Source organism: Cupressus sempervirens, chromosome 2 (genome assembly GCF_028749045.1).
Source record: "Cupressus sempervirens isolate cs-2001-9-10 chromosome 2, ASM2874904v1, whole genome shotgun sequence".
In the NCBI taxonomy this organism is placed as follows: domain Eukaryota; kingdom Viridiplantae; phylum Streptophyta; class Pinopsida; order Cupressales; family Cupressaceae; genus Cupressus; species Cupressus sempervirens.
The window spans coordinates 6227751-6253609 of record NC_143119.1 but is presented as its reverse complement, the minus strand read 5'-3'; the positions used below and the strand labels follow the sequence as shown (position 1 = coordinate 6253609).

The following is a 25859-nucleotide window of genomic DNA, read 5'->3' as shown; positions in this document are numbered from 1 at the left end:
AATCAGATAATATAATGAATACATCATAGAAGTGCCTTGTATATATAGGTAGTTGATATGTCTAGGAGTCATACAAGAGATAAACATAATAACTAAGCACATTGTCCACAAAAAGTGGATTATCCGCCATTGTGCATGAATGTATGTGCAACAATGAGAGGATAAGAATGCAAAGATGTATCTCATAAAGAGATGTAGTAGACAACATGTACTCAATTGGAGTGCAAACTACTGTGTCGTCTACATGAAAATTCAAATGAATATGCAAACTCCCAGATGTCTACATGACAACTAATATGCTAATGCATTACCCTAAGTAAACTTAAGTAAAGTGTAAATAGTAAATACTTATGTACACCAACAAAAATATACATTTACACCATACATATGCAAGTATGGGGCAAGTATCCATAGAAAACACATATAAATCATTCATCTTACTAACACCATTAAATAACTAAAAGTCACTACATGACCATATATATCATCATTAAAAAATCATTAGATAATTGAAATAACTTTTATATATATATATATATATATATATATATATATATATATATATATATATATATATAAAATTTGAAACAATATCCAACAATCTAGAAAACTATGTCATTGATCATCAAGCATAAACATAAAGATGGCCTAAAAAGAAACATGGGTCAATGAGTTTGACTCAAAATCATATAGTTAAATCCTAAAAGCAATATCATAATGGCGTAAAAAGAGTTTGGCAATACAATCAGAAAAGTCAACTAGGGGTAAGCATTACATTGAGTTTTTCGGATCTGCTGTAAATGTAATAGTACTGTCATTGTATTTGGTATGTACTTTCCAAATAGAAACCATTTCTCTAATATAGGATGAAGTATGGATAGTCATGTCTCTTCACGAGACATGTCTATTCATTTGAATGTGATTAATATAATAAATATCTCATATATATATATATATATATATATATAACATTTTACACACACACACACACACATATATAATAAATAGATATAATATATGTTTACACTATAGTTTATCCAACTAAAGCTACCAATTATTAACAATCACATCTAATATTATCACTCAACATGAGTGATCCTTTACCTTTCACTGAATATGGAACATCATTTCCAAACTCAATAGTTCCACCATCATTTATTTCTTCATGTTTGTCAAATTTACTTAGATCACCAACAATGTGATGTGAACAACCACTATCTATAATCCATGAATCATTCTTACTAACATGTGATATAAGAGCAGTTTCACATTCATACCTCTCACCATTTGGATCTTCTTTGATTGCAACATTAACCATTTTAACTACTTCCTTGTCATCATCAAAACTTTTCTCGGTGTGCTCTTCTTCAACAATGTAACATGGCTTCTTTCCCTTTTCATTAATTCACATTCTTCTTGTACTTGAAATCTTTCTTGTCATTTCTATCATTTCTATTACACTTGCTTTTGTTAGGACATTTAGTAGAAAAATGATCAACCTTGTTACACTTGTAACAAATCAAGGGCAATTTACTTGTATATTTTCCTTTACCTCTTGATAATATCCTTGCAATAAATACTTCAATCTCATCCAAATCATCTTCAGTTTTAGATTCTTTCTTTTCTTTCTTTAGATTATTGATGGTTAGTGAATACTTAAAGGTATTTCCAATTGTAACTGAACTATTATCATAATTTCTCAGCTCAAATGCAATAAACCAACCAACCAAACTGTCAAATGTCAAATCATTACTAGACATAGCTCTTACTTCTTGAATAGCAGAAACTTTGATAGCATAAACATGCAAAATAGTTCTTAAGACTTTACTTAAAATTTTAGGAATTCTGGATAACTCTACTAGTTGCTCTAATAGCACTCACAACATCCTTAATTTGGCTTACATGTTGTGCAAAATTCTCTCCTTCCTTCATTCTCATATCATCATATTTTTCTCTAAGACTTTCAATTTTAACTCTTCTTACAATGTCATCTCCTCCATGTATAAGCTTTGATTTTTCCCACATTTGCTTAGCATTAGCACAGTTCTAGACATCATCAAAATTGACATCATTAAGAGAGGATATAACCTCAATCATCATGTTATTGTGATTTATTTTCTCATTCATTTGCACCACATTCAAAGGATCAACAGGGGTAGTGTACTCATTGTCCAACCAATGTGCAACAATGTTTGCAATGCCAAAAAGATGTAGTCTCATTTGATCTTTCCATGAGGAAAAGTTCTCCTTGTTTAGCTTTGGAACCTCCTATTTATACATATGTGATCTTTAGCTCAAGTTCCTTTAAACTTCTTTCTCCAAGCACTTAGCTCTGATGTCAAATTGTTGGATAATTGAGAGGGGGTATGAATTAGTTATGTCTAGTTATCTCACAATCCCTTTCAAACATTCCAACATCAACAACTTATTATAGGCTATAAAAAAAATCACTCAGTGTACACATCCAACTTAATATTCTATTTATTCATTTACATCTTTCCAAACTATTAACTTTATGTTCCTTGCATTACCGACTATCAATAAACTTCCAATTATCACCAATTAAACTTAGTTATTACCAAGTTGCAAAATAATGTAAAAAATGTAAAATAACTTGCAACAAAAATAACATTCACCCAATTAACACCATGACTTTTAACACGGAAAGCATGTGAAGGGGAAAATCACCTTGGATTGATAACCCAAATATTTTCACTCATTTTAAGTGAGCTCAGCTAAGAGCCAACCTTGTTATAGGTTACATACACTTTGTTAAAGGATTTCACAAAAAGGTCATCTAGAAATTATCACTCCTTATACTATGACCAAAGAGAGTGTCCTAGTTTAAAGGACTTATAAACACCCACTAATCAACGTTACTATATATGATTTTATAGACTGGCTAGGTCCACTTGGTACTTCCAAGATTTTATGCTACAATGATTAAACAGTAATATCATAAAGTGATTTGTTAAATATAGTGAAACTACCTTTGCTTGTTCATATCTCATTTCGAGCTCTTTCTCTATCTTTTACTCACTCAACTAATTCTATCTTCCACAAACTTCTTCCTCTTCTTGTCTTCTCTCTACTCTTCTTAGTTCACTTAGCTCAACACTTAGCTCTTTTCTTTCAACAACTTCACACTTCACAAAAACCTTTAGACAAATCCTTACCAGCATCGTCAACTCTTGATCAACAACCTAAAACTATCTAGGTTACTAGCTTAAATAGATTTATCAATGCTTATGAATTCTTCCATCTCTAGTCACTTAATTAGAATCCTTGATCTTATGTTTACAACATAATTCCTTCATACAATGAATTTAGACACTTAAAAAATAGAAATATGCATAGAACTTTGTGTCCATTCTTATCGTTCTTTATTTTCCTTTGTAAGACCCTTCTTGATATTTCTTAGCCTTAGACCTTGACACAAACTTTGACTCACTTCTTGGAGCTTCTCGAACTTTCCATACTTTCATTAAAAGTTGGCCTCAAATCCCAGTTTCTCAATCTTGTTCATCTGGATGTCACTTGGTAAACATTATATTCACTTGGGCAACATATAACTCATTTCATACTAACATTCTCAGGCAACACTATGTACTTAATCACTTGGGCAATATTCTATTCACTCGGTGAATGCAGTCTCCCTTCAATAACCTTCTTACTCAGGCAAGCTTGTAAGCTTCAATATTATACAACAACACATAACTGTATTTAAAATAATCAAACCAATATTACTCAATCATTGTCCAGCTCATTCAAGGACCCTTTGATTACCTTGCACAACAACTCTATCTTCATCAAATTCTTTCTTCAAATCCTCTTTGTCAATCAAATCTTCTTCAACAATCGAATGATATGGTACTTTCCTTAGCTTGCAAAATGTCTAATCAACTAAGACTTTGACATCAATGACAATATAACAACTGATATGACTCTTTTACATACATTCATAGCATCACTACCTAATAATCTCCCACTATCAATTACATTATCAATTGGGACAAATAATGTAGACCACTAAAAATACCCAAAATATGGTCATGTTCAATTACCTCTTCTCCCTTCAATTCGTTATTTTTGTTCATTACATGTAGAAATTATGTAATATAATACACTTTTGTCAAAAACAAAAACATATATTGTATATACAAAATAGAGCATAATATATAGACTTTTATAATTTAAAACATAGAAAAAAAGGTAAAAAGAAACTCTTAGCTCGTCATCTTATCTTAAACATAAGGTAGTAAAATAATAATCTGTTGGTAGAATGGAACACTTATATCCTCAAAGTGATGAATTCAAGTCTACCTTTTTATTAATATAGTTACACCATTCCCTCAAATTTATTTTCAAGAATCTTCTTCATTCATTTGCTAAGGGATGAAGAAAAGGAATTTAGGATTATATTTAAAATGAGCAATAAGATTTAATTACTATTAGAGTAAATAATTATTATTTATGCTTTACATAAATTTACTTAGGTTAAATACATTAGTCACCTAGGAGTTAGCATACTTTTACGTATTGACTTGTTGACAATGCAGGAGTTTGTTCCTACCTTGTCATACTTATCCTCTCATTCTACGTGGAGGATAATCCTCCTTTTGTGGACATATGCTTAGTTGTCATACTTATCTCCTAGCGCTTTCTAGCTCATTCTAAAAGCTTCCTAGAGGCCTTTATAAATAGGCTCTCCTATTGTAATATCATATCATATTGCACAACAATTTCATTTGTCCTTGTTGTAATATAATTTCTCTCACAACATTGAGATTCTCTAAGCCCTACCTTTCCTTCTTCGGTTTCTCTTCAGCAAGTTATTTGCATGCAGGTGATCTTAGCGAACTATGAAGTTGGCTTTCACAACTTCTACATGGCATCAGAGCCTCCCTACTACTTCTTGGTTTGAAGAATTTTTGAAGCCACAATTCAGAGAGACAAACCCTAATTTGTTTGTGATTTTTTTCTTCAATTAGGAGGAGTGCATTTTTTTGGGACATTTTTTTTTTTTTTAAAGAAAGTTTTTAACATTTTTTTTTATACAAAAAAGTGTATATTTACTTGCCTATTTTTTGGAGTGATATGGATTTTGGCCCCTTAGCAGGAAGTGTATTTTTTCGGGGCAAATTTTTTTCAAAAAAATAAATAAATAAATAAATTTTGTATTTATACTTTTTTTGTGAAAATTTGGTAAAAATATATATGTTTTTTACATTTTTTTTTCAAAAAAGTGTAAATTTACCTGCCTATTTTTTGGAGTGTTGCCCCCAATTTTTTTTGAATTTTCATAGGCACTGCCAATTTTGCCATCCATAGCTCTCTTTAGCCTCTCCAACTACAACCTTCATGACCCCAGTAGCCTCTACCCTCATACCACGCCCGCGACACCAATAGCACCACCCTGTTCAGCCACCACCACCGCAAAGCAGAACACCTTACTACCATGTGGATGCCACTACCACATGGAATGTCACGTTGCAATCTCTTTTTTGCTACGACGACCTCCAAGTCATGAATTTTAGGCTAGTGAAATGCTGACATCAGCATGACATCGGCACTACATAAGCACTCCTGCATCCTCTTCAGGTCCTTTTTTGATCTACTCGTTGTTTTTTGGCCATAACTTGAGCATACAGAGGTCTTTTTCTGATCCAAAAGAAGCGATGGAAAGCTGGTTCTGAGACAGAGGCATTGGTGTAGATATTTTTTTGTTTTTGATGTATTTTTATTGCCTATTTTTGTAGTTAAAGTTAGATGCTCTATTTTTTACTCTAGCAAGCATATCTTGTGCATCCCATCTTCATTTTTTTTTAAATGTTATACTTTTGGAAAGCTGGTTTTGTCATCTTTTTAGAAATGCTATAATTTCCTTTAGATTCTGCCCCATGCTCTTTTTATCATGTTTTTTACTTTCCTGCAATATGGTAGATATCTTGGGCGTTCCAAGTCTGAGGATCATTTTCATGGCATGGGATCTTTTCTTTTGGGTTGTATTATCTGTTGTATCAGCTCTTTGTCCTTTCTAATCATTTTTGATATCATTCTAAGAATCTTTATGCAAACACACTAAGATAAAGTGTTACTCTTGCATTTTAGGATCCTAAATGTTGTTTTGAGACAGTTGTACTTGTACTACATTATAAAGTGTCATGGGGGGGTTAGTTGTATGCCATTTTGTGTCCTCTTCCTTTGTCAAGTCAATGTCCCTTCCACAACATTAGCCCCATGATGTGTCGGTGACACATGCCTTTATAAGTGTTTGTACCTCTTCCTCTCTCTCGTTATTCTTGGTTCTTTCTATAGAGGTCTTTTGGCCCACTTTTTCAGTTGTCTATCACCTCACCCTGTCTGCATTAAGGGAGGGTTATTCTATTGTTTCTAATACTTCCTTGGTTCGATGGTTCGATTGAGTGAGCTATGTATTTAGTATTTGATCCTATATACTAGGCAATTATAGTGGTTGGCTACCTATGCATTTCGATGAGATAGATCATCTACCATATAAACACTCTTCTTGTTCACAACCTTCTATTTTCATCGAGGTTCTTCAGATCATCAATTTCTTTTTGATAGAGTTTGCGGCTTCTTCATGCTTCGGTGATGCTCCTCATGATCTTCTCTTTGTTCCTATTTTCTAGGACATTCCTCTAGTTGGAGGCTACTTTAGTCCTTCACTAGGTTTTCAACTATCTCTTTTTGCAGAGGGGTTTTTCCCACTACATTTTCTCCTTTGTCTTTGGTTTATAGAGATTGCATTACATTTCTTTGCATTTGTACATGTGTACCTAACATGGCTTTTTTAGGACCCATTATGCATCTCATCTTAGTTGTTGTCAGCTTAAGTGCATTCCCCTAAGTTGCACTTAAGGGGGGGTGTTAGAGTAAATAATTATTATTTACACTTTACTTAAGTTTACTTAGGTTAAATGCATTAGTCACCTAGGAGTTAGCATACTTTTACATATTGACTTGTTGACAACACGAGTTTGTTCCTACCTTGTCATACTTATCCTCTCGTCTACATGGAGGATAATCCACCTTTTGTGGATGTATGCTTAGTTGTCATACTTATCTCCTAGCGCTTTCTAGCTCATTCTAGAAGCTTCCTAGAGGCCTTTATAAATAGGCTCTCCTATTGTAATATCATATCATATTGTAAAACAATTACATTTTTCATTGTTGTAATATAATTTCTCTCACACCGTTGAGATTCTCCAAGCCCTACCTTTCCTTTTCGGTTTCTCTTCAATAAGTTATTTGCATGCAGGTGATCTTGTCGAACTGTGAAGTTGGCTTTCACAACTTCTACATGGTATCAGAGCCTCCCTGCTACTTCTTGGTTCAAGGACTTTTTTAAGCCATGATTTAGAGACACAAAACCTAGTTTGTTTGTGATTTTTTTCTTCAATCAGGAGGAAATGCATTTTTTCGAGGCAATTTTTTTCAAAAAAAAAAAAAAAAAAGTTTTTAACAAATTTTTTTTTCAAAAAAGTGTAAATTTACCTGCCTTTTTTTTTTTGGAGTGACACAGATTTTGGCCCCTCAACAGGAAGTGCATTTTTTCAAGGAAATTTTTTTTCAAAAAAAAATGAAATTGTAATTATACTTTTTTTGTAAAAATTTTGTAAATATATATATGTTTTTAACAAAAGAATAAATTCAAAAAAGTGTAAATTTACCTACCTATTTTTTGGAGTGTTGGCCCCCAAAATTTTTTGAATTCTTCATAGGTGCCACCATTTCGTCGTCCATAGCTCTCTGAGGCCTCTCCAACTACAACCTTCACTGCCCCGGCAACCTCTACCCTTGTACCACACCTGTGCCACCGGTGGCACCGCCTTGTTCAGCCACCACCACCACAGAGTATAACACCTTACTGCTATGTGGATGCCACTGCCAAATGGCATGCAACATGGCAATCTCTTTTTGTGCTATGATGGCCTTCGAGCCATCTATTTTAGGCTAGTAAAATGCTGCCATCATCACTCTTGCATCCTTTTCAGGTTCTTTTTTGACCTACTCATGGTTTTTTGGCCATAACTTAAGCATACGGAGGTCTTTTTCCGATCTGAAAGAAGCGTTGAAAAGATGGTTCTCAGAGGAGACATTGGTGTAGGTATTTTTTGGTTTTGATGCAGTTTTATTACCTTTTTTTGCAGTCAAAGTTAGATGTTTTATTTTTCACTCCGGTAAGCATATCTTGTGTGTCTCATCTCCATTTTTTGAAAATGTTATATTTTTGGAAAGATGGTTCTATCGTCATTTTAGAAATGTTTTAATTTCTTTCAAATTCTACCCCATGCTCTTTTTATCATGTTTTTTACTTTTCTACAATATGGTGGATATCTTGGGTGTTCCAGGTCCGAGGATCATTTTCATGGCATGGGATCTTTTCTTCTAGGTTGTATTATATGTTGTATCAGCTCTTTGTCCTTTCTAATCCTTGTTGATATCATTTGTAAGCATCTTTATGCAAACACACTGAGATAAAGTGCCACTCTTACATTTTGAGATCTTGAACATTGTTTTGAGATAGTTGTACTCACACTATATTATAAAGTGCCATGGGGGGGTTAGTTGTATGCCATTTTGTACCCTCTTGATTTGTTAAGTGAGTATCCCTTACACAACATTAGCCCCATGATGTGTTGGTGACACATGCCTTTATAGGTGTTTGTACCTCTTCCTCTCTCTCGTTATTCTTGGTTTTTTCTGTAGAGGTCTTTTGGCCCACTTTCTCAACTATATTTCACCTCACCCTGTTTGCATTTAGGGGGGGTTATTCGATTGTTTCTAATACTTCCTTGGTTTGATGGTTCAATAGAGTGAGCTATGTATTCAAAATTTGATCTTATATACTAGACAATTGTAGTGGCTAGCTACCTATGCATTTCAGTGAGATGGATCATCTACCATATAGACCCTCTTCTTGTTCATAGCCTTCTATTTCTATGGAGGTTCTTTAGATCAACAATTTTGTTTTGATAGAGTTTGTGACTGCTTCATGCTTTAGTGATTCTCTTCATGATCTTCTCTTTGTTCCTATTTTCTGGGACATTCCTTTAGTTAGAGGCTACTAGAGTCCTTCACTAGGTTTTTAGTTATCCCTTTTTGGAGGGGGGTTTTTCCCGCTAGATTTTCTCCTTTGTCTCTGGTTTACAGAGATTGCATTGCATTTCTTTGCATTTGTACATGGGTACATAACATGGCTTTGTTACCCAGACCCTTTATGCATCTCATCTTAGCTATTGTGAGATTAAAAGCATTCCCCTAAGTTGCACTTAAGGGGGACTATTAGAGTAAATAATTATTATTTACGCTTTACTTAAATTTACTTAGGTTAAATGCATTAGTCACCTAAGAGTTAGCATACTTTTAGATATTGACTTGTTGACAACACATGAGTTTGTTCCTACCTTGTCATACTTATCATCTCATCTAGGTGGAGGATAATCCACCTTTTGTGGACGTATGCTTGGTTGTCATACTTATCTCCTAGTGCTTTCTAGCTCATTTTAGAAGCTTCCTAGAGGCCTTTATAAATAGGCTCTTCTATTGTAATATCATATCATATTGTACAATAATTTCATTTTTCATTGTTGCAATATAATTTCTCTCACACCATTGAGATTCTTCAAGCCCTGCCTTTCCTTCTTTGGTTTCTCTTCAATAGGTTATTTGCATGTAGGTGATCTTGGCGAACTGTGAAGTTGGCTTTCACAACTTCTACAATTACAATCAATTAAAGTTGGTTGGAGTTTCTAAGATATAGATTACAATTAAGAGTGTAAGGTCTAGAGTTCAATTAGTATCAGAACAAGGGATAATATTATGGTGACAGTTAATGTGTGTTATATTACAATTTAATTTAATTTTTATTTTTAAAATTCTATCTACAATCTCAATTATAATCATAATCCTAACAATACAATCCTTATGAAGATAATCTAAATTGTTCCTTAAGTTTTATACTCTTCAATATATTATCTAACTATATCAATGACCTTAAGGAAGCCATTTTCTCCATGGTGGATGACAAGGCCCCTCAGTGTGATGGGTTTCTGTGTGAATTTTGTAAAACTTTTTGGGAATCCATTGGCCCTAATATTTATAAAGTGTACCTTGAAGCTTTTCACTCTATATCTCTTGGCGATATCATCAATAAAGGATCATTAAATACATACCCAAGGTCGAAGAATGCGAAGATATCTACAACTAGCTATACTCACCCAAAAATGGTCATCTAGACTATGAGCCCCCTATCTATCAACATTGTATAATTTCTTTTATCACTTATCTTTGATAAAATCATCACTTTTCTATTTATAAGATTATAACCTATGGTTTGACCACATTATCCTAAGTTCCTATTTAATTAAAAGAACTTGCACTCTTTTAATTAAATAAAATCCCCATCCCCCACTTTATTCCTTGTGCACATGGAAATACATTTTCCTATTTTAAAAATAAAGTAAAAAGACATTTTGTCTACACCTTGAATGCACACATTTTTGTGTGAGAGGCATCTTTATTTTCAAAATAGCTTTCATTCTCCTCCACACATATTTTGCCTCCTTAAGTCAATCATTAATCTTGATTAGGTGATATTCTTATGCATACGGAACTCAAGGATCATTCTTCACCCTTGCTTAAGTCTTTGATCTCCACCGTCCATTTTTCTTTAAAAAGTTGCTCTCTTCTTAGTCTTTTATACTAACATTATGTTGCAGGTTTTCTTATAGCTTTTGGAGCACTTGGATCACTCATCTTTCATTCACTTTGCGTTAACTTGACTTGCATCGTAGCTTTATGGCATTCTTAGCATAGTTTCCTTTTATGTTTTCGAATAGCTCACTTAGCTTAACTAGGAGGCTTGGTAATACTTTCATTCTTGTTAGCTTTAACTTGCATTTTCATATCTTAGTCTAGTTCTTTCATATTTCATTTAACTTACATTTGCATTGCATTCATCATTCATTCTTGGATACTAGCATACTTGCTTTTGTCATTGAATTTCCTGCTCTGTGGTCCACTTTGAGAGGGTTACATAGCTAGGTTCATTTGAAAGTCATCATCTCATAGCTCTTGCACATCATAGATAAGGAGCCCTAAGTTGCCATCCAAGGTTCCTAATTTATGATATTTCTTGGATACAATGTTTTAGAGAAGTGTATTGATTTTTGGTACACATTGGCGACCTATAACTCTTTTGAATGTCTCCTATAAAATCATTGCTAAGGCATTGGCCCTCAAAATTCATAATCTCTTGCCTTTAATTATTTGCCCAGAGTAGACCGACTTCATCAAATCTAGGTATATTCTGGACAATATTATCGCTATTTGGGAAGGTATGGAGTGGGCTAGACAATCTAAGCAACAATCTTTCTTCCTCAAAATTGACTTTTCTAAAGCTTATGATTGCATTGAATGGCCTTTCATTCTTACGGTGCTTAAAGCCCTTGGGTTTGGTCTTGTTTTCTTCACTCGATTCAAATTATTTTTTGGAATGCTTATGCTTGGATCATCATCAATGGAAGAAAATCCACAAATTTTGGGTTGTTTAGATCCATCCGCCAGGGTTTTCCTCTGGCCCCGATGCTCTATGTGCTTGCTATTGAAGTTTTTGGGTATTTGTTCACCAATGTCATACCCTCTAGTCTAGTTCCTGACATCTCATTATCTGATTCTTCTATCTAATTGGTCACTAGGCACTTTGTCAATGACTTTGTCTTCACTCTCATTAAGGATGGGGAAAGCATTGCCAATGCCTTGCACTATTTGAACACTTTTTGCCTGGCTTCAGGCTTGGTTATTCAATGGCATAAAATACTTTGTTACAAGCAATCCTTTCTTCTAGCTCTTGTTTTGCTTAACTGGTACAAGTAGAAGTGGATTCAACATGGTGAGGTTTTCCATTTTTTTGGACCTATCCAATTTGCTTTCTAGGCTTCTCCTCTTGAGCTTTGGAATGTCGTGCTTGCCAGAATTGAGAAGAAGATTAAATATTGGATTACTAAGCCTCTTTCTTTGGCTAGTAAATTCTAGATTTGTTCACAAGTTCTTGCGGCTACACATGTTTATTCTTCTTCTTGTTGGGCACCCTTTAAAGCTTCTTATCTTAAATTGGAGTGTCTCCTAAGAGATTCTCTTTGGGTGATGGACTTTGGGTATCATGGCTTTCAGAGAGTGGCTTAGGAGTATTGTTGCTTCTCCAAATAGTCTGGATACCTTAACCTCATATCCACCCAAAAGTAGGGTGTTGTGTTGTGTGCCAAATGGTTCATTTGTGCTCTCACTATCAATGAAACTTGAAAGATTCTTCTCAGGTGTTGCATTTCTTCAAGATATCCAATCAACATACCAGCTTGGTTTTCAAACCTTTCTCACTAGTCCTAAAATAGTTCAAATCAAGGCCACTTTTGTAGGGGAAAGTATTTGGAAATCTTGAGAAGCCCTCAAGCTGTGGCTTTGTTGGGCTGGAGATGGTTTCAAGGATAGTCTTTCTATCAACCAACACAACATTTGATGATCCCTCTTGTTTACTTACTAAAGGAATCCTATTGGCTAAGGTTTAAGGGGCCAATGTTCAACACTTTTTTGAATGCGACATCTAGACTCCTAAAGACCTTTTCTTCGAAGCCACCACAAGTCTCCACTCATGGGAGGACATGCAAGTCCAATTTTGACTTAACCATCTAGATCGACAAACTTTTGATCTTCTAGTTTTTGTGGTGCCTCTTCATATGCTTGAAAACTAGGGGTTCAATCAGTGAAACCATGGTGGAAGGATTGAAAGTGGTACCTTGTCACTCCTATAACCAGCTACAAACCCAAAATGGGTTATCTTTGACTGGTTCCTTGCCTACCTATGGTTGATGTGCTCAATCAATGTTTGTATTTGTAGTCTTCTGAGAAAAATTAGAGACTTAGATTTATCACTACCTGGAATGCTATCACTAAGCCAAAGATTACACACTTTTCCTGGTGTGTTCTTTTCTAGGGTTTGTCTCTAGGACCTCGACTCAAGCATTTGGATGTCCTAGACCCTAGGTGTCCTTTCTATGGGAAACCTAAAACTTTCCTTCACATTTTTTGGTTTTTTTGAGGGGTCCAACAATATTATCTTTGGATTCATGAGTTCTTCAAACCCTTTCGGCCCAAGCCCTTCTCTTGGCATATGATTCTGTTGGGAAATTCTCCCAGAATTCCCTTCAAGCATTCTCAAATATGACATGCTTTCATGATGATCTTATTTACTTTACGGAAGGATATAAATGTTGTTCTGCTCACTCACAATTTTTTGGATATTAATGTTTCCATGTACACTAACGCTTGTATATACAACAATGTCATGATGTAGATTCAAGTAAAAATAGATAGGGTTGCATTGGAGGTGGTCCACCTTTAGGCATTGCTTAATCATTGGGGTAGCGCGCCTTCTACATTGCCATGGTCTTATCAAATTTGGTTTCCACAAACCACACTCAGCCACGTGAATGTTGATGGGGTCATAATTCCTTTGCTCATCGCTCCTAGATGTCAAGTTCTTAGGCTCCCCATCGCTCTCCTAGCGGTGGCTTTGATGACTGATGTAGCCATTCAACCTATCAATGATGGGGTTCTAGCTGGTCCCTGATTGGTCCTCATGTTGCTCCAATTGTTTTTGGTTGGCTCTCCTCTAATAGAGATTCAAAGTGGTCATTCCCCCTTCTGGATTTGGCAATTTTTGCCTCCCAGGGAAAACAAAGAAGAAGCTAAAGAGATTGTTGATGAAGGGTGGGATCCTCTTGAGCCACCCATAAACCCCATTGATTTATGGGGATATGATGATAACTTTGGCCGCTGGAGGGTTGTCTTATTTGTTTCTTTTGATGAATAGTTGTTAGCTTTTTAACCTTAGGCCCGCAAACTCTTGCATGATGATCTTTGTATCCCTCAATCCTTTTTTTAATAATATGTAACTTAAATATTTTTATTAATAGAAAAGAACAATTCATCAAAAAATATATTATTTAACTATTCAAATAACCATTACATCACCCTTTGATGCAAAGTACTACTATTAATAAAGAAACAAGTCTATATTACATCCTCACTATAATATTATATAATTAAAATTATTCTTGATTATTATTATGAATCTTATTATTATATTAAATTACTTCATTGTAATTCAAAATTTATAATTAAAAACCAAATTATATAGCAGCTTTTCACTGGAAAGTTGGATCATGCCTAAGAAAATAACTTCCAGGCATACGAAGCATTCCTCGCCCCACATCTAAGAACATAACTTGCAGGCAAAGTGAGAGTAGTTTTAATTCGTCTCATTCAAAACAAGAGTTGTATTACAACTTGAGTCCTTGCCTTATGCAATTAAGAGGATATTGAAAAGGTTGAAAGTATGCTCAACATGGTAGAAAAATGACAACAATTCAATAGTAAGTCTTAGCATATAATTAATGACAATGTTCTCATGAGCTATATGTAGTTGTATTTTCCTAGTGCAAATTTATAGAAGATTGTAGTTTGTACAAGGGGAGAAATAAATAACCAAGGTTCACATAAACTAGAATGTAGAGATTTGAGATGGAAAGTGTCCCAACATAAAAAAAAATATTGAAATAAGATTTCCTAAAACAAATTAATATGCAACTGTGAGCATTGTAAATGTTTGATTTTGATAAGATAATAAATTTTTTTGTTTAAACTATAAATAATATTTGTTCAAATTAAAGTTCAATATGTAGTCTTGAATTAAAATCAGACATAATGATTTTAAAATCTATCAAAATTAATTAGATAAATTTACATCTTAAATTTAAACAATATTCTTTTGTGATTTAGCATGATCTTAAATAAAATTTACAATTTATAAAGATAATTATATTTTTGTAATTTTAAAATTTTTTTAATGATAATTTTCAAATAATTTTTACATTTATAAAAATAATTTCATATGTAAAATAAATTTAAATTTTAAAAAAAAAATAATACAAAATAAAATTATATATATATATATATTCTTAAAATTAAAAATAAGACTAATAATTAACATAAAGTAAATTTAATAATTTTGATTTGGTTTTAGTTAATACAAACTTTGATTTAAAGGATTTGAAGAGTATATGTATTTAAATGTGTTTATTTTCTTTTACAATGGCATGTCAAATATGTTAGCTTGATTATGTCTATTGATTGTAACTATTTTTTCAATGTATTGAAGGTTTGAATCGGCTCATTATTAAACTTAAAAATAAGACTAATAATTAACATAAAGTAAATTTAATAATTTTGATTTGGTTTTAGTTAATACAAACTTTGATTTAAAGGATTTGAAGAGTATATGTATTGTTGCTCGGTTATAAAATTGTTTTTTTGAGCCATGGTTATTCTTGAAATTTGTCTTGTTTTAAGCTTTAAATTGGTCTTTTCATGTCTGAGTTTTTGAAAGATCTTGTCCTTCACTATCTCCGGCTCGTTCCCAGCTCTACCTAGCACTTGAAATTTTCAAAATCTGACTTCTGAGCCACAAGTTATTGCAGGTTAATGGAGAGATCCAAATTACGCATTTTCAAGTTTATCATTAACCATTAACCTCTCAAACAGGTTAATGATAACTCTCAAATCGTGCATTTTGGAGTAGGTTGATTAACCTCTCCAAAAATGTGTATTTCTTAACCTCTCAAAAAGGTTAATGATAAGCTTCAAATTATGTATTTTGGAGTAGGTTAATTAACCTCTCCAAAGACATGTATTTATTAACCTCCTTGAAACAGTTATTAACCTCTTTTGTTTAGCCGATTAAGGTCAAGAGCTGGAAGTAAGATCATCTAAAAGGCAAGTGTCGAGATAGGAGGCATATTGAAGGTTAAGAAGAAACAAATTGACAAATTTTTGAAATATGTTTACCAACAAACAATTGTTGTCCTTCACCATTAATGGACATAATTGTAGACTTCAAGCATTAGTCTATAGAGCGATGTATTTTCTTCAAGAGTCTGTTTGTGAAGTTTGTGGACAAGTTTGATAAAGTGAGGTTGAGTCTGGTTTCTCCTCATTGTTGGTATCACAATCAAACCAGGTACTCTAGTTGTACAGTTATTTTTCACTTTGGCCCAATAAATAGTAGGAGAAGTTTTGAAGCTTTGAAAAGATTCAAGGAAAAAGGACAAACTGCAATATATTGTGCCCCATTTCCCCTATTTGCAATGCAAGTCTACCAAAGTGTGAATAAGGAAGGAATTTTGTGTGATCTTGAAATGGGGAAGAATGTTAAACATCATTCGAGTTCTTTAAAATGTTCTTCTTTTGTGGAATTGGTGGATCTGAGTAAAAAGTGGGAAGTGGGTACGATAGATGAGGTTCAGATGTGATGCAGGAGCATCCCATGCTCATCAGGGGCACATTGGAGATTCAAGGACACATAGAGGTCTTGGGGCATCTCATGATATCAATTGGTCTATTCTACAACCAATCATGGGTATTGGAAGCATGAAAGGATATGGTTTTGTATGATGTATTGGCTGATTCCAATGTTGAAGAATTGTAATTGATCCTTGGAATGGGATCTAGTGGTTTTTTAAGGTAGAGAAGTCATTAGTTAGGGTCTAGTATTATTTCATAACAACCTCAAGTCATTCCATAAGTTAAAACAGCCAATAAGTCCCTTTAGATATAGTTTTTTGCTTTTAAAAATTCAAATTTTGCATGTAACGGCTATAAGGGCCATTTTGGAGGGAAACTTTCTAATTTGAATTTTATAAAGGGATGGGTAGTGAAACGAATTGGATTTAGTTAAGGAGATTGAAAAATAACTCCAAAACATATAAACATGTGCTGGTACAGGCTGTACCTAGAGAATGTATGGACTATTATAGAATTTGCAATAAAAGTGCTTCATTTCAAGAGCAATTTGAAGAATCCTTTGTTTTGAAAGTGCTTTCTAATATTGGAATGAATGGTAATATCATTTTAGATATGTATTGAGGTTATTTACATAGTTTTGCACTCAGATTTGAAGATTTGTTCATTAAAATTTCGTACTGTTGGCTGTAACAGTCATATTTTTAGGCATTTTGACAGTTTTTCTTTGATTAATCATGATATTTCCATGAAATGTTTACTGTTTCTTCATGGAATACCATCCATTTAACATGTGTAGATGTATCTAACTCAAAAATGAAAAACTAACTTCATTAATTGGTGGCCACCATACAACAAGATTATGAAAACAAGAAGAGAATTGAGGGACAATCATAGTGGGGAAGTTTTGCCTTAATGAGGGTAGGGTCTAAGAGTTGATTTATGTTCTTGGTGATAAAAAAAAGGTGTTTGATATTTGTATTGGTCAAAGAAACCTTGGTACATGGGAGATTTGCCGATACCCTAAAAACAAGGGTTTGTAAGGCTTGATTTGGGGCTTTTGGTGTTAAGGAGCCTACATGATGAAATTGGTTGTTGATTTGTGTAATTAGACATAAAATATGATGATTCCCTAAATTTGGGTTTTGGATAAGATTCTAGCATAGTTGCTTTGTTAAATCTCTTGTTCTAGCTCTTAAAAATAGTGACAGTCATCATTCCATACACATTTTCCAAAGTAACCCATATTGATGTTTTGGCATGTTAAAGAACTCACAAAAGGGTACTTGAAATGCTAATTTTTTTGTAGGGTCCTTTGAAGAAGTTATAAGAAAAGTGGAAAAAAATAGTCAAAGGAGGGCTAATTGGGGCTCATAGGCCTAATTGGCAGTTTTGTTGAAATTGCTTACTTGGAGTTGCCTGGAAGGTTAAAAGTGAATGAAACCTGCTTGATTAACCTTGTTAACCTATTTCTAATCAATATTTGTCTTATAACCTAATAGGAACCTTGTGAGTTTGAATCAGTTTTGTGGGAGACCATCACCTTTTGTTTGCCACTCTGCATCAAGTGGTATCAGAGCAAGCAAGATCTCATTGGGAATTGGAAGTTGAAGTTTTCATCATCCTTGAAGTCTTTTGGTGTCTTTTGTATACTGGTTCCATTGTTGAAACCTTGGAGTGTTTAATTCCTCCTTATGTGTTCCAAAGTTGAAAGGTATACTTGAGGTGTCAGAAGGGTTCTTGGTGAGGGAAAGGTATTGGATAGAGAGAAGGTAGAGGTTTACTGACTTGTTTGACATAATGGCTCCCAGGAATGCAGGTTTGGTAAAGGAAGTCCAAGAATTGAAGGAGAAGAATGCTAAGTTGAAAGACTCCTATAATGCACTATTGGCAAGGCTAGAGGCAATACAATCCAATTAGAGAAGGACAACAAATGATGATGAAGATACTGAAGAAGAAGAAGAAGAGAACAATGAGGAAGAACAAGAAGAACAAGTTGATCCTAAAGAGCGAAGGACACTCAAGATCCTGAAGGCTATGAAAGGGGATAACCACAAGGTAAGGAAGGATATTCCAATGTATGATGGAAGTCTAAAGGAGGAGGAACTCCTTGATTGGATTGCATCTATGGATGCTTACTTTAAAAGTGAAGATATTCTTGAAGGACAGAGGGTCAAGTTGGCAAAGACCAAACTGAAAGGACATGCACTCCTATGGTGGGATCATGAGGAGGCTAAGAGGAGAAAAAGAGGTAAGTCTAAAATCACTTCTTGGGATAGAATAGTTTCAAAAATGAAGAATAATTTCCTTCCTAAAGATTTTGAGGTTCAAATGCATAAGAAGATGCTGGGCTTGAAACAAAAGGACCTAGATGTGAAGGCATACACGGATGAGTTCTACAAGCTTAGCATGAGATCAGGTTTGGAAGAAGAGGGAGTTGTTAAAGTTGCAAGGTACTTAGGAGGTTTGAAATTTGCCATTCAAGATGAGTTTGTTGTTGCTAATCCTAGAAGTGTGAAAGAGTGTTATCAGATGGCTTTGAGGATAGAGGAAAAATGAAAGAGGAAAAATGAAAGGCACAACAACACAAGGGGAGGATCTTCCATAAGAGGAAGAGGAGGAAGGCCAACTCAGGTCTGGGAGGAGAAGGACAAAGGTCCAAGTTCAAATTCAAGAGGAGGAAAAAATCAGAGAGATGGTAGGAGTGGGCAAGGAAGAGGAAGTGGCATGTTCACAGGTACATGCTTCACATGTGGAGGAGTGGGGCATCAATCCTACCAGTGCCCTGAAAAAGGAAAGGAGAAGAGGATACACTTAATTCAAGAGGAAAATAAAGAAGAAGAGGAAGTAAGGAAAACTGGTAAGGCAGACCCTGAGACAGGAGAATCCTTAATGATTAGGAGAGGCAAGGGATGGACACCACAAGTAAGTATTTTCAGGACTAATTGTTTGATACAAGGTGAAGTTTATAAATTGGTCATAGATTCAGGTACTTGCAACAATTTGATTTCATGGGATGTTGTCAATGTATTGAAGTTGCCTATTCAACACCATCCTAAGCCATATTATGCTACATGGGTGGAAGACAATTAGAATTTCATAGTACATCATCAGGCCATGATAACCTTTTCAACTGGTGAGTACATTGATCAAGTACTATGTGATGTTGTCAATATGAACTGTGCACATGTCATCCTAGGTAGAACTTGGCAAGTATCTAGGAGAGTGATACATGACTGCTACACCAATATTTATACCCTATGGAGTAATGGGAAGAGGATTGATTTGACACCATTACCTTGCAAAGGAAATGAATCTCTCCTTATAGGAAGGGTAAAGGAACTGGATACAGGTCAGTCAGAGAGAAGAATAAAGATGGGAAAACAAGTAGTGGATAAAGGACAAAAAATTCTGAGTTTTGTGAAAGAGTTAGGGACTGAGAATAAAGGTGGTGAAGGAGTGATAATGGGATAATGGTATTGTCCTATTAGAGGGCATGACAAGGACAATGAAAAGAGAGTACATTAGCATGTTGGAAGACAGTAGGAGTACTGTCTCAAGGGGACTGAAATAAAGACTGTCCAAGCAGACAGAGATATAGTTGGAATAGCAATGGTGACTGCCCCAAGGGTAGAAGTTAAGATTTCTAATAAATGTTTGAGTATTTTGCATGTAGGTAACAAGAAGAGAAGGCATTTTACACTAGGAGATTTCATTCCTAAGCAACATATGCAAAAATATGGAGTGAAAGAGACCATCCATGTGAAACAATGTTCTTGGGACAAGAACAACTTTCAAGGTGGTGAATTTGATGCAGGAGCATCCCATGCTCATCAAGGGCATATTGGAGATTCAAGGACATATAGAGGTCTTGGGGCATCTCATGATATCAATTGGTCTATTCTACAACCAATCATGGGTTTTGAAAGCATGAAAGGATATGGTTTTGTATGATGTATTGGCTGATTCCAATGTTGAAGAATTGTAATTGATCCTTGGAATGGGATCTAGTGGTTGTTTAAGGTAGAGAATTCATTGTTTAAGGTAGAGAATTCATTGTTTAAGGTAGAGAATTCATTGTTTTAGGGTCTAGTATTATGTCATAACAACCTCAAGTCATTTCATAAGTTAAAACAACCAATAAGTCCCTTTAGATATAGTTTTTTGCTTTTAAAATTTCAAAATTTGCATGTAACGGCTATAAGAGCCATTTTGGAGGGAAACTTTTTAATTTGAATTTTATAAAGGGATGGGTAGTGAAACGAATTGGAGTCAGTTAAGGAGGTTGAAAACTAGCTCCAGAACATATAAACATGTGCTGTTACGGCCTGTACCTACAGGATGTACGGATTGTTATAGAATTTGCAATAAAAGTGCTTCATTTCAAGAGCAATTTGAAGAATCCTTTGTTTTGCAAGTGCTTTCTGATATTGGAATTAATGGTAATATCATTTTAGATATGTATTGAGGTTATTTACATGGTTTTGCACTCAGATTTGAAGATTTGTTCATTAAAATTTCGTACTGTTGGCTGTAACAGTCATATTTTTAGGCATTTTGACAGTTTTTCTTTGATTAATCATGGTATTTCCATGAAATGTTTATTGTTTCTTCATGGAATACCATCCATTTAACATGTGTAGATGTATCTAACTCAAAAATGACAAACTAACTTCATTAATTGGTGGCCACCATACAACAAGATTGTGAAAACAAGAAGAGAATTGAGGGACAGTCATAGTGGGGAAATTTTGTGTTAATGAGGGCAGGGTCTAAGAGTTGATTTATGTTCTTGGTGATAAAACAAAGGTGTTTGATGTTTGTATTGGTCAAAGAAACCTTGGTACATGGGAGATTTGTTGATACCCTAGAAACAAGGGTTTGTAAGGCTTGATTTGGGGCTTTTGGTGTTAACGAGCCTACATGATGAAATTGGTTGCTGATTTGTGTAATTAGACATAAAATATGATAATTCCCTGAATTTTTGGGTTTTGGATAAGATTCTAGCATAGTTGCTTTGTTAAATCTCTTGTTTTGGCTCTTAAAAATAGTGACAGTCATTATTCCATACACATTTTCCAAAGTAACCCATATTGATGTTTTGACATGTTAAAGAACTCACAAAAGGGTACTTGAAATGCTAATTTGTTTGTAGGATCCTTTGAAGAAGTTTTAAGAAAAGTGGAAAAAAATAGTCAAAGGAGGGCTAATTAGGGCTCATAGGCCTAATTGGCAGTTTTGTTGAAATTGCTTACTTGGAGTTTCCTGGAAGGTTAAAAGTGAATGAATCTTGCTTGATTAGGCAGTTTTGTTGAAATTGCTTACTTGGAGTTTCCTGGAAGGTTAAAAGTGAATGAATCCTGCTTGATTAACCTTGTTAACCTATTTCTAATCAATATTTGTCTTAGAACCTAATAGGAACCTTCTGAGTTTGAATCAGTTTTGTGGGAGTCCATCACCTTTTGTTTGGCACTCTGCATCAAGATGATTGAAGATTGTTTCAGAGGTGGGGGTTTGACACGGGTAGTTTTTGGGCTAAATGCTGAAGAAATCCACTTGTGTAGAAAGAGCAGCATGGTGGAACTCATTCGACAACTTTGTAAATTATCAATTGACAAATTGAGAATGGTGGAACACCATTGGAGAAGTCAATTGTTTGCAGAAGATAAAGAATTTGTTCTTGGAGAAACTAGAATTAAATCTAGGGATTACTTTGTTGGATTCTCAATGCGCAAATTGAAAGACATTAAAAGAGCAATCTTGCAGCAGGAGCCTAACATAAAATGTACTCTTTTATGCCCCAAATTACCACTAGAACTTATTATTGAAGCGTCCGAAAAATTCTTGAGAGATTCTCATGAGACCCGTGACAAAGCTGTTTTATTAGCCACAGATGTCATTGCAAGGGGTTTCCATGATCTTCCAATAAGACAAATCATTTTCACAGAGGCTGAGAAATATGACAGCTAGGAATTGTCCAATCGTCAGGTGGAAATTGAGTTAATGAAACATATTGCAGAAAGAGGAGAAATTGAGTATTGTACAGCTACAGATGGTAAGAGCCTGGAATACTTGAAGAAATGCGTTGAAGCTCTCATTGAATCCATCAAAGAGGTTGTTTTCATCTTGGATGCTAAAATAGTGCCCATTGTTGAGCATCATTGGAAAAAGCTTGGGGAATTTCAAGATTGGACTTTTGTTCATTCTATTGAGAGGAGTGAGCTAGCTAAACTTCATGACTTTATTTATAAACCTTTCAAAATATGTTTTTAGATGAGGAGATTTGAAAGTGAGTTTTTGAATGTGGCGTATCAGATGGCAGTCAAAGATGTGATGCCACACATAACAATGTCAGACTTCTTCAAGCTCTGCAACTGCCCTTGTGAAGACCCGCTTATTGTTGTTTCTTGGATGACCCAAATGCCATTGTTCCAATTTCAGTGTTTTGGCTTCTCCCATAGTGTATGATATAGGGCCTCACCATTTGCTTTTTTTTTCTTTGAATTTCTTCTATAATGAGTTTCCCACCAACTCATGTAGCACTGCAATAGCTCTCACAAGTTGCATGTATGCTATGGGGGATTATTTCAGCGTACTCGTACTCACCACATGATCTTGATCTCTTCATGAGAAGGAGGATATGCGTTCATTAATAAAGTGTTGTAACTTGAATGAATCATTCAAATATCAAAAGGAGACCAACAAGGATTAATTATTCAATCTTCCTCTCGAAAGGTATAAGGTCTAAGTTTCAAGTCATTATTGGTTAATTTTGTTGAGGTTAATTAACCTCACCCAAATTGCGTATTTGGGAGATAGTTATTAACCATGAAGAGGTAGTTATTAACCTCTATGTCTATATAAGGACTCCTTTTGGCTTTGTAAAGGGACTTTTTTGCTTGGGAAAAAGGGAGCACTATGCTAAAATTTTGATTAGAAGATGATATTTGGAAAGTATGTACAGATTTTGTCTTGGTAATAAAAAAAAAAAATCCTCTTAAGTTCTTGGTGCAAGAAAATAAAGGAATGTGCAATTTGATTTCCCTCCTTTCGAATCTAAATTGTTAGAAATGTTGATTCTCTTTGTATTGAGCATTCTCACAGTATGGTGTAGATGTTTATGAATCTGTGGAACAACATTGTGTTAGTAATAGTTTTCAAGTGTAGATCTTGATTGTTGCTATTAGCGAGTTTTTAGTTAGTAGTTCGAGAAAGCCTTGAAGTCGTGTGGTGCATTCGCCATCGTGAGTTTTCTCACCTTTTAATTTTGATTTCATTTTTATTCGAAAACCCCTTTAAAAATCATATCATACGAGGGAGCTGCCCCTCTAAATGCAGAGGAAGGTTGCATACCAAGGGCCTATCCAACTGTTGTGAATGGTTTGCTACACACTCCGTTAGGCAAAATCTACGGTGACAAATCTGTTTACCAACATGTATTTAAATATGTTTGTTTTCTTTTACATTGGCTTGTCAAATATGTTAGCTTGTCTATGCCTATTGATTGTAACTATTTTTTCAATGTACTGAAGGTTTGAATTGGCTCATTCTTAAAATTAAAAATAAGACTAATAATTAACATAAAGTAAATTTAATAATTTTGATTTGGTTTTAGTTAATACAAACTTTGATTTAAAAGATTTGAAGAGTATATGTATTTAAATATGTTTGTTTTCTTTTACAATGGCTTGTCAAATATGTTAGCTTGTCTATGCCTATTGATTGTAACTATTTTTTCAATGTACTGAACGTTTGAATTGACTCATTCTTAAAATTAAAAATAAGACTAATAATTAACATAAAGTAAATTTAATAATTTTCATTTGATCTTAGTTAATACAAACTTTGATTTAAAGGATTTGATTTAAATATGTTTGTTTTCTTTTACAATGGCGTGTCAAATATGTTAGCTTGTCTATACCTATTGATTGTAACTATTTTTTCAATGTACTGAAAGTTTGAATCAGCTTGAACAAATTCCAAATTTATTTCATTCATATTGCTCCTCCATTGAAAAGCTTAGAGGATGCTGGACGTGAAGGGATGGGTGCATTTAGTTGTTCCTTATTCTTTTTATGTTCTCATTAAATACTTTGCATCCACCTGTCATATGATTTTTAACTTATTTTATTTATTTTTTGTCAAAAATACCTAAACCCCAGCAAAATTCCCATTGCCCAATCACAAAATTAGAAAATTAGTTACAAAAATATTTTTAAAATAATCACACCAGACAGCTTAGGCTTTACGTTTTGTTTGAATGCCGCAATAAATGTCGCAGGCATCCGGGAACATTAGTTAAAGCCAGGGACTAAACAAATTTGATTTGGTTGGGTTTTGCTGAATTTTCGTTTTTTTATTTAAGTCGTCTCTATAATGGAATGAAGAGTTGTTGCTCTCTACCCAGAACTTTTAAACCCTCAAGCGGTTCCTCTCTGGTGCAATACGAGTTTGTTTATATTGTTGTTTTCTGCGGTTGTGATTGAAGAACCCTGTCTAATTGATTTGTACGTCATAGGTTCTGTCAGCATCTAATATAGGTATTAGTGGTGCTTGTTAAGGGTTTGTAAGTGTTCTTTACTGTGAATATCATTTCCCAAGAGGAGTGTGTGGTATGATCACCTTTTTAACAAATCACTGTATAAGTTCACCTTGTATGAAGTATTAGAATAATTGTATTTTTGTATATTGGTTGGAATCATCATTTTGAATTTGGATTACCTTCTGCACTTAGACAAAGGTTTGATCTTTAAAAATCTCTTGGAGTTTGGTAAGATGGGTGATTTGGAGATAGACAAGCATGTACAATACATCAACTCTCTTGAAAAGGTATTCAAATACATTGATATTTGCCAAAACATGAATTTGTTTCAGTTTATTTATTTATTTCAGTGTTATTAATTATTATTGATTGGTTATCAGAAAAAGGACTTCAGTTCAATGGTCATGGAACACTTGAGAATGAGTGGTGCATACTGGGGTCTAACATCATTAGATCTCATGGGGAAGATTGAAGATGTGGATCAAGAAGCTATTGTTTCTTGGGTGCTGCAGTGCCAGCATGATTGTGGTTTGTTCGTCATGTCAATATTCTCTTTTAAAATTTTCTGTTTGCTTTCTACAATGTGTCTTGCTTGGAACATTAATAGATTTGGATGTTACACGTATATTACACAGGGCACGACTCTTTTTGATTGTATGGTAAACACAGTCAGTAGCTGCAGTTGAAAGTATTTGACCTGGGAAAATAAATGATGTATTGGGACTTGAATTTGTTTCCACTGTCCACAATTTTAGTACTGTCTTTGTTTGTTGTAGTTCTAACTTGCAGTTTACTGTTTTAAGCAACCATTATTTCTTATATAAAACCATAATATTATTGCCTGAAGTTTATCCAGAGCAATGATCAGCTGCATTTACCATGCCATTACCTTTTTTTAAACAGTGGTTTTGAATTTCATTTTGACACATTTCTCTGT

At 34.2% G+C, this 25859-nt stretch overlaps 2 protein-coding genes across 3 annotated transcripts in view; both read left to right on the top strand.

The window, feature by feature from the left end:
- The first annotated feature begins 21864 nt into the window (after nt 1–21864).
- On the top strand, nt 21865–22350 carry LOC149570815 (DExH-box ATP-dependent RNA helicase DExH18, mitochondrial-like). Its single transcript, XM_089815634.1, has one exon. It carries the CDS (start codon nt 21865–21867, stop codon nt 22348–22350), a length of 486 nt encoding a protein of 161 aa, XP_089671760.1.
- A 2330-nt stretch (nt 22351–24680) lies between these two features.
- The window catches only part of LOC149570814 (geranylgeranyl transferase type-2 subunit beta 1-like), a 40505-nt gene continuing 39326 nt past the window's right edge, over nt 24681–25859 (top strand). The window contains exons 1-3 of one of the 2 annotated variants that reach the window (XM_089812390.1): nt 24681–24920; nt 25115–25209; nt 25303–25450. In XM_089812390.1, coding sequence (XP_089668516.1) covers nt 25156–25209; nt 25303–25450 — 202 coding nt within the window. In that variant the 5' untranslated portion in view covers nt 24681–24920; nt 25115–25155. Of the gene's footprint in view, nt 25210–25302; nt 25451–25859 lie in introns of both variants that reach the window. The other variant, XM_089812389.1, reaches the window with a different exon arrangement.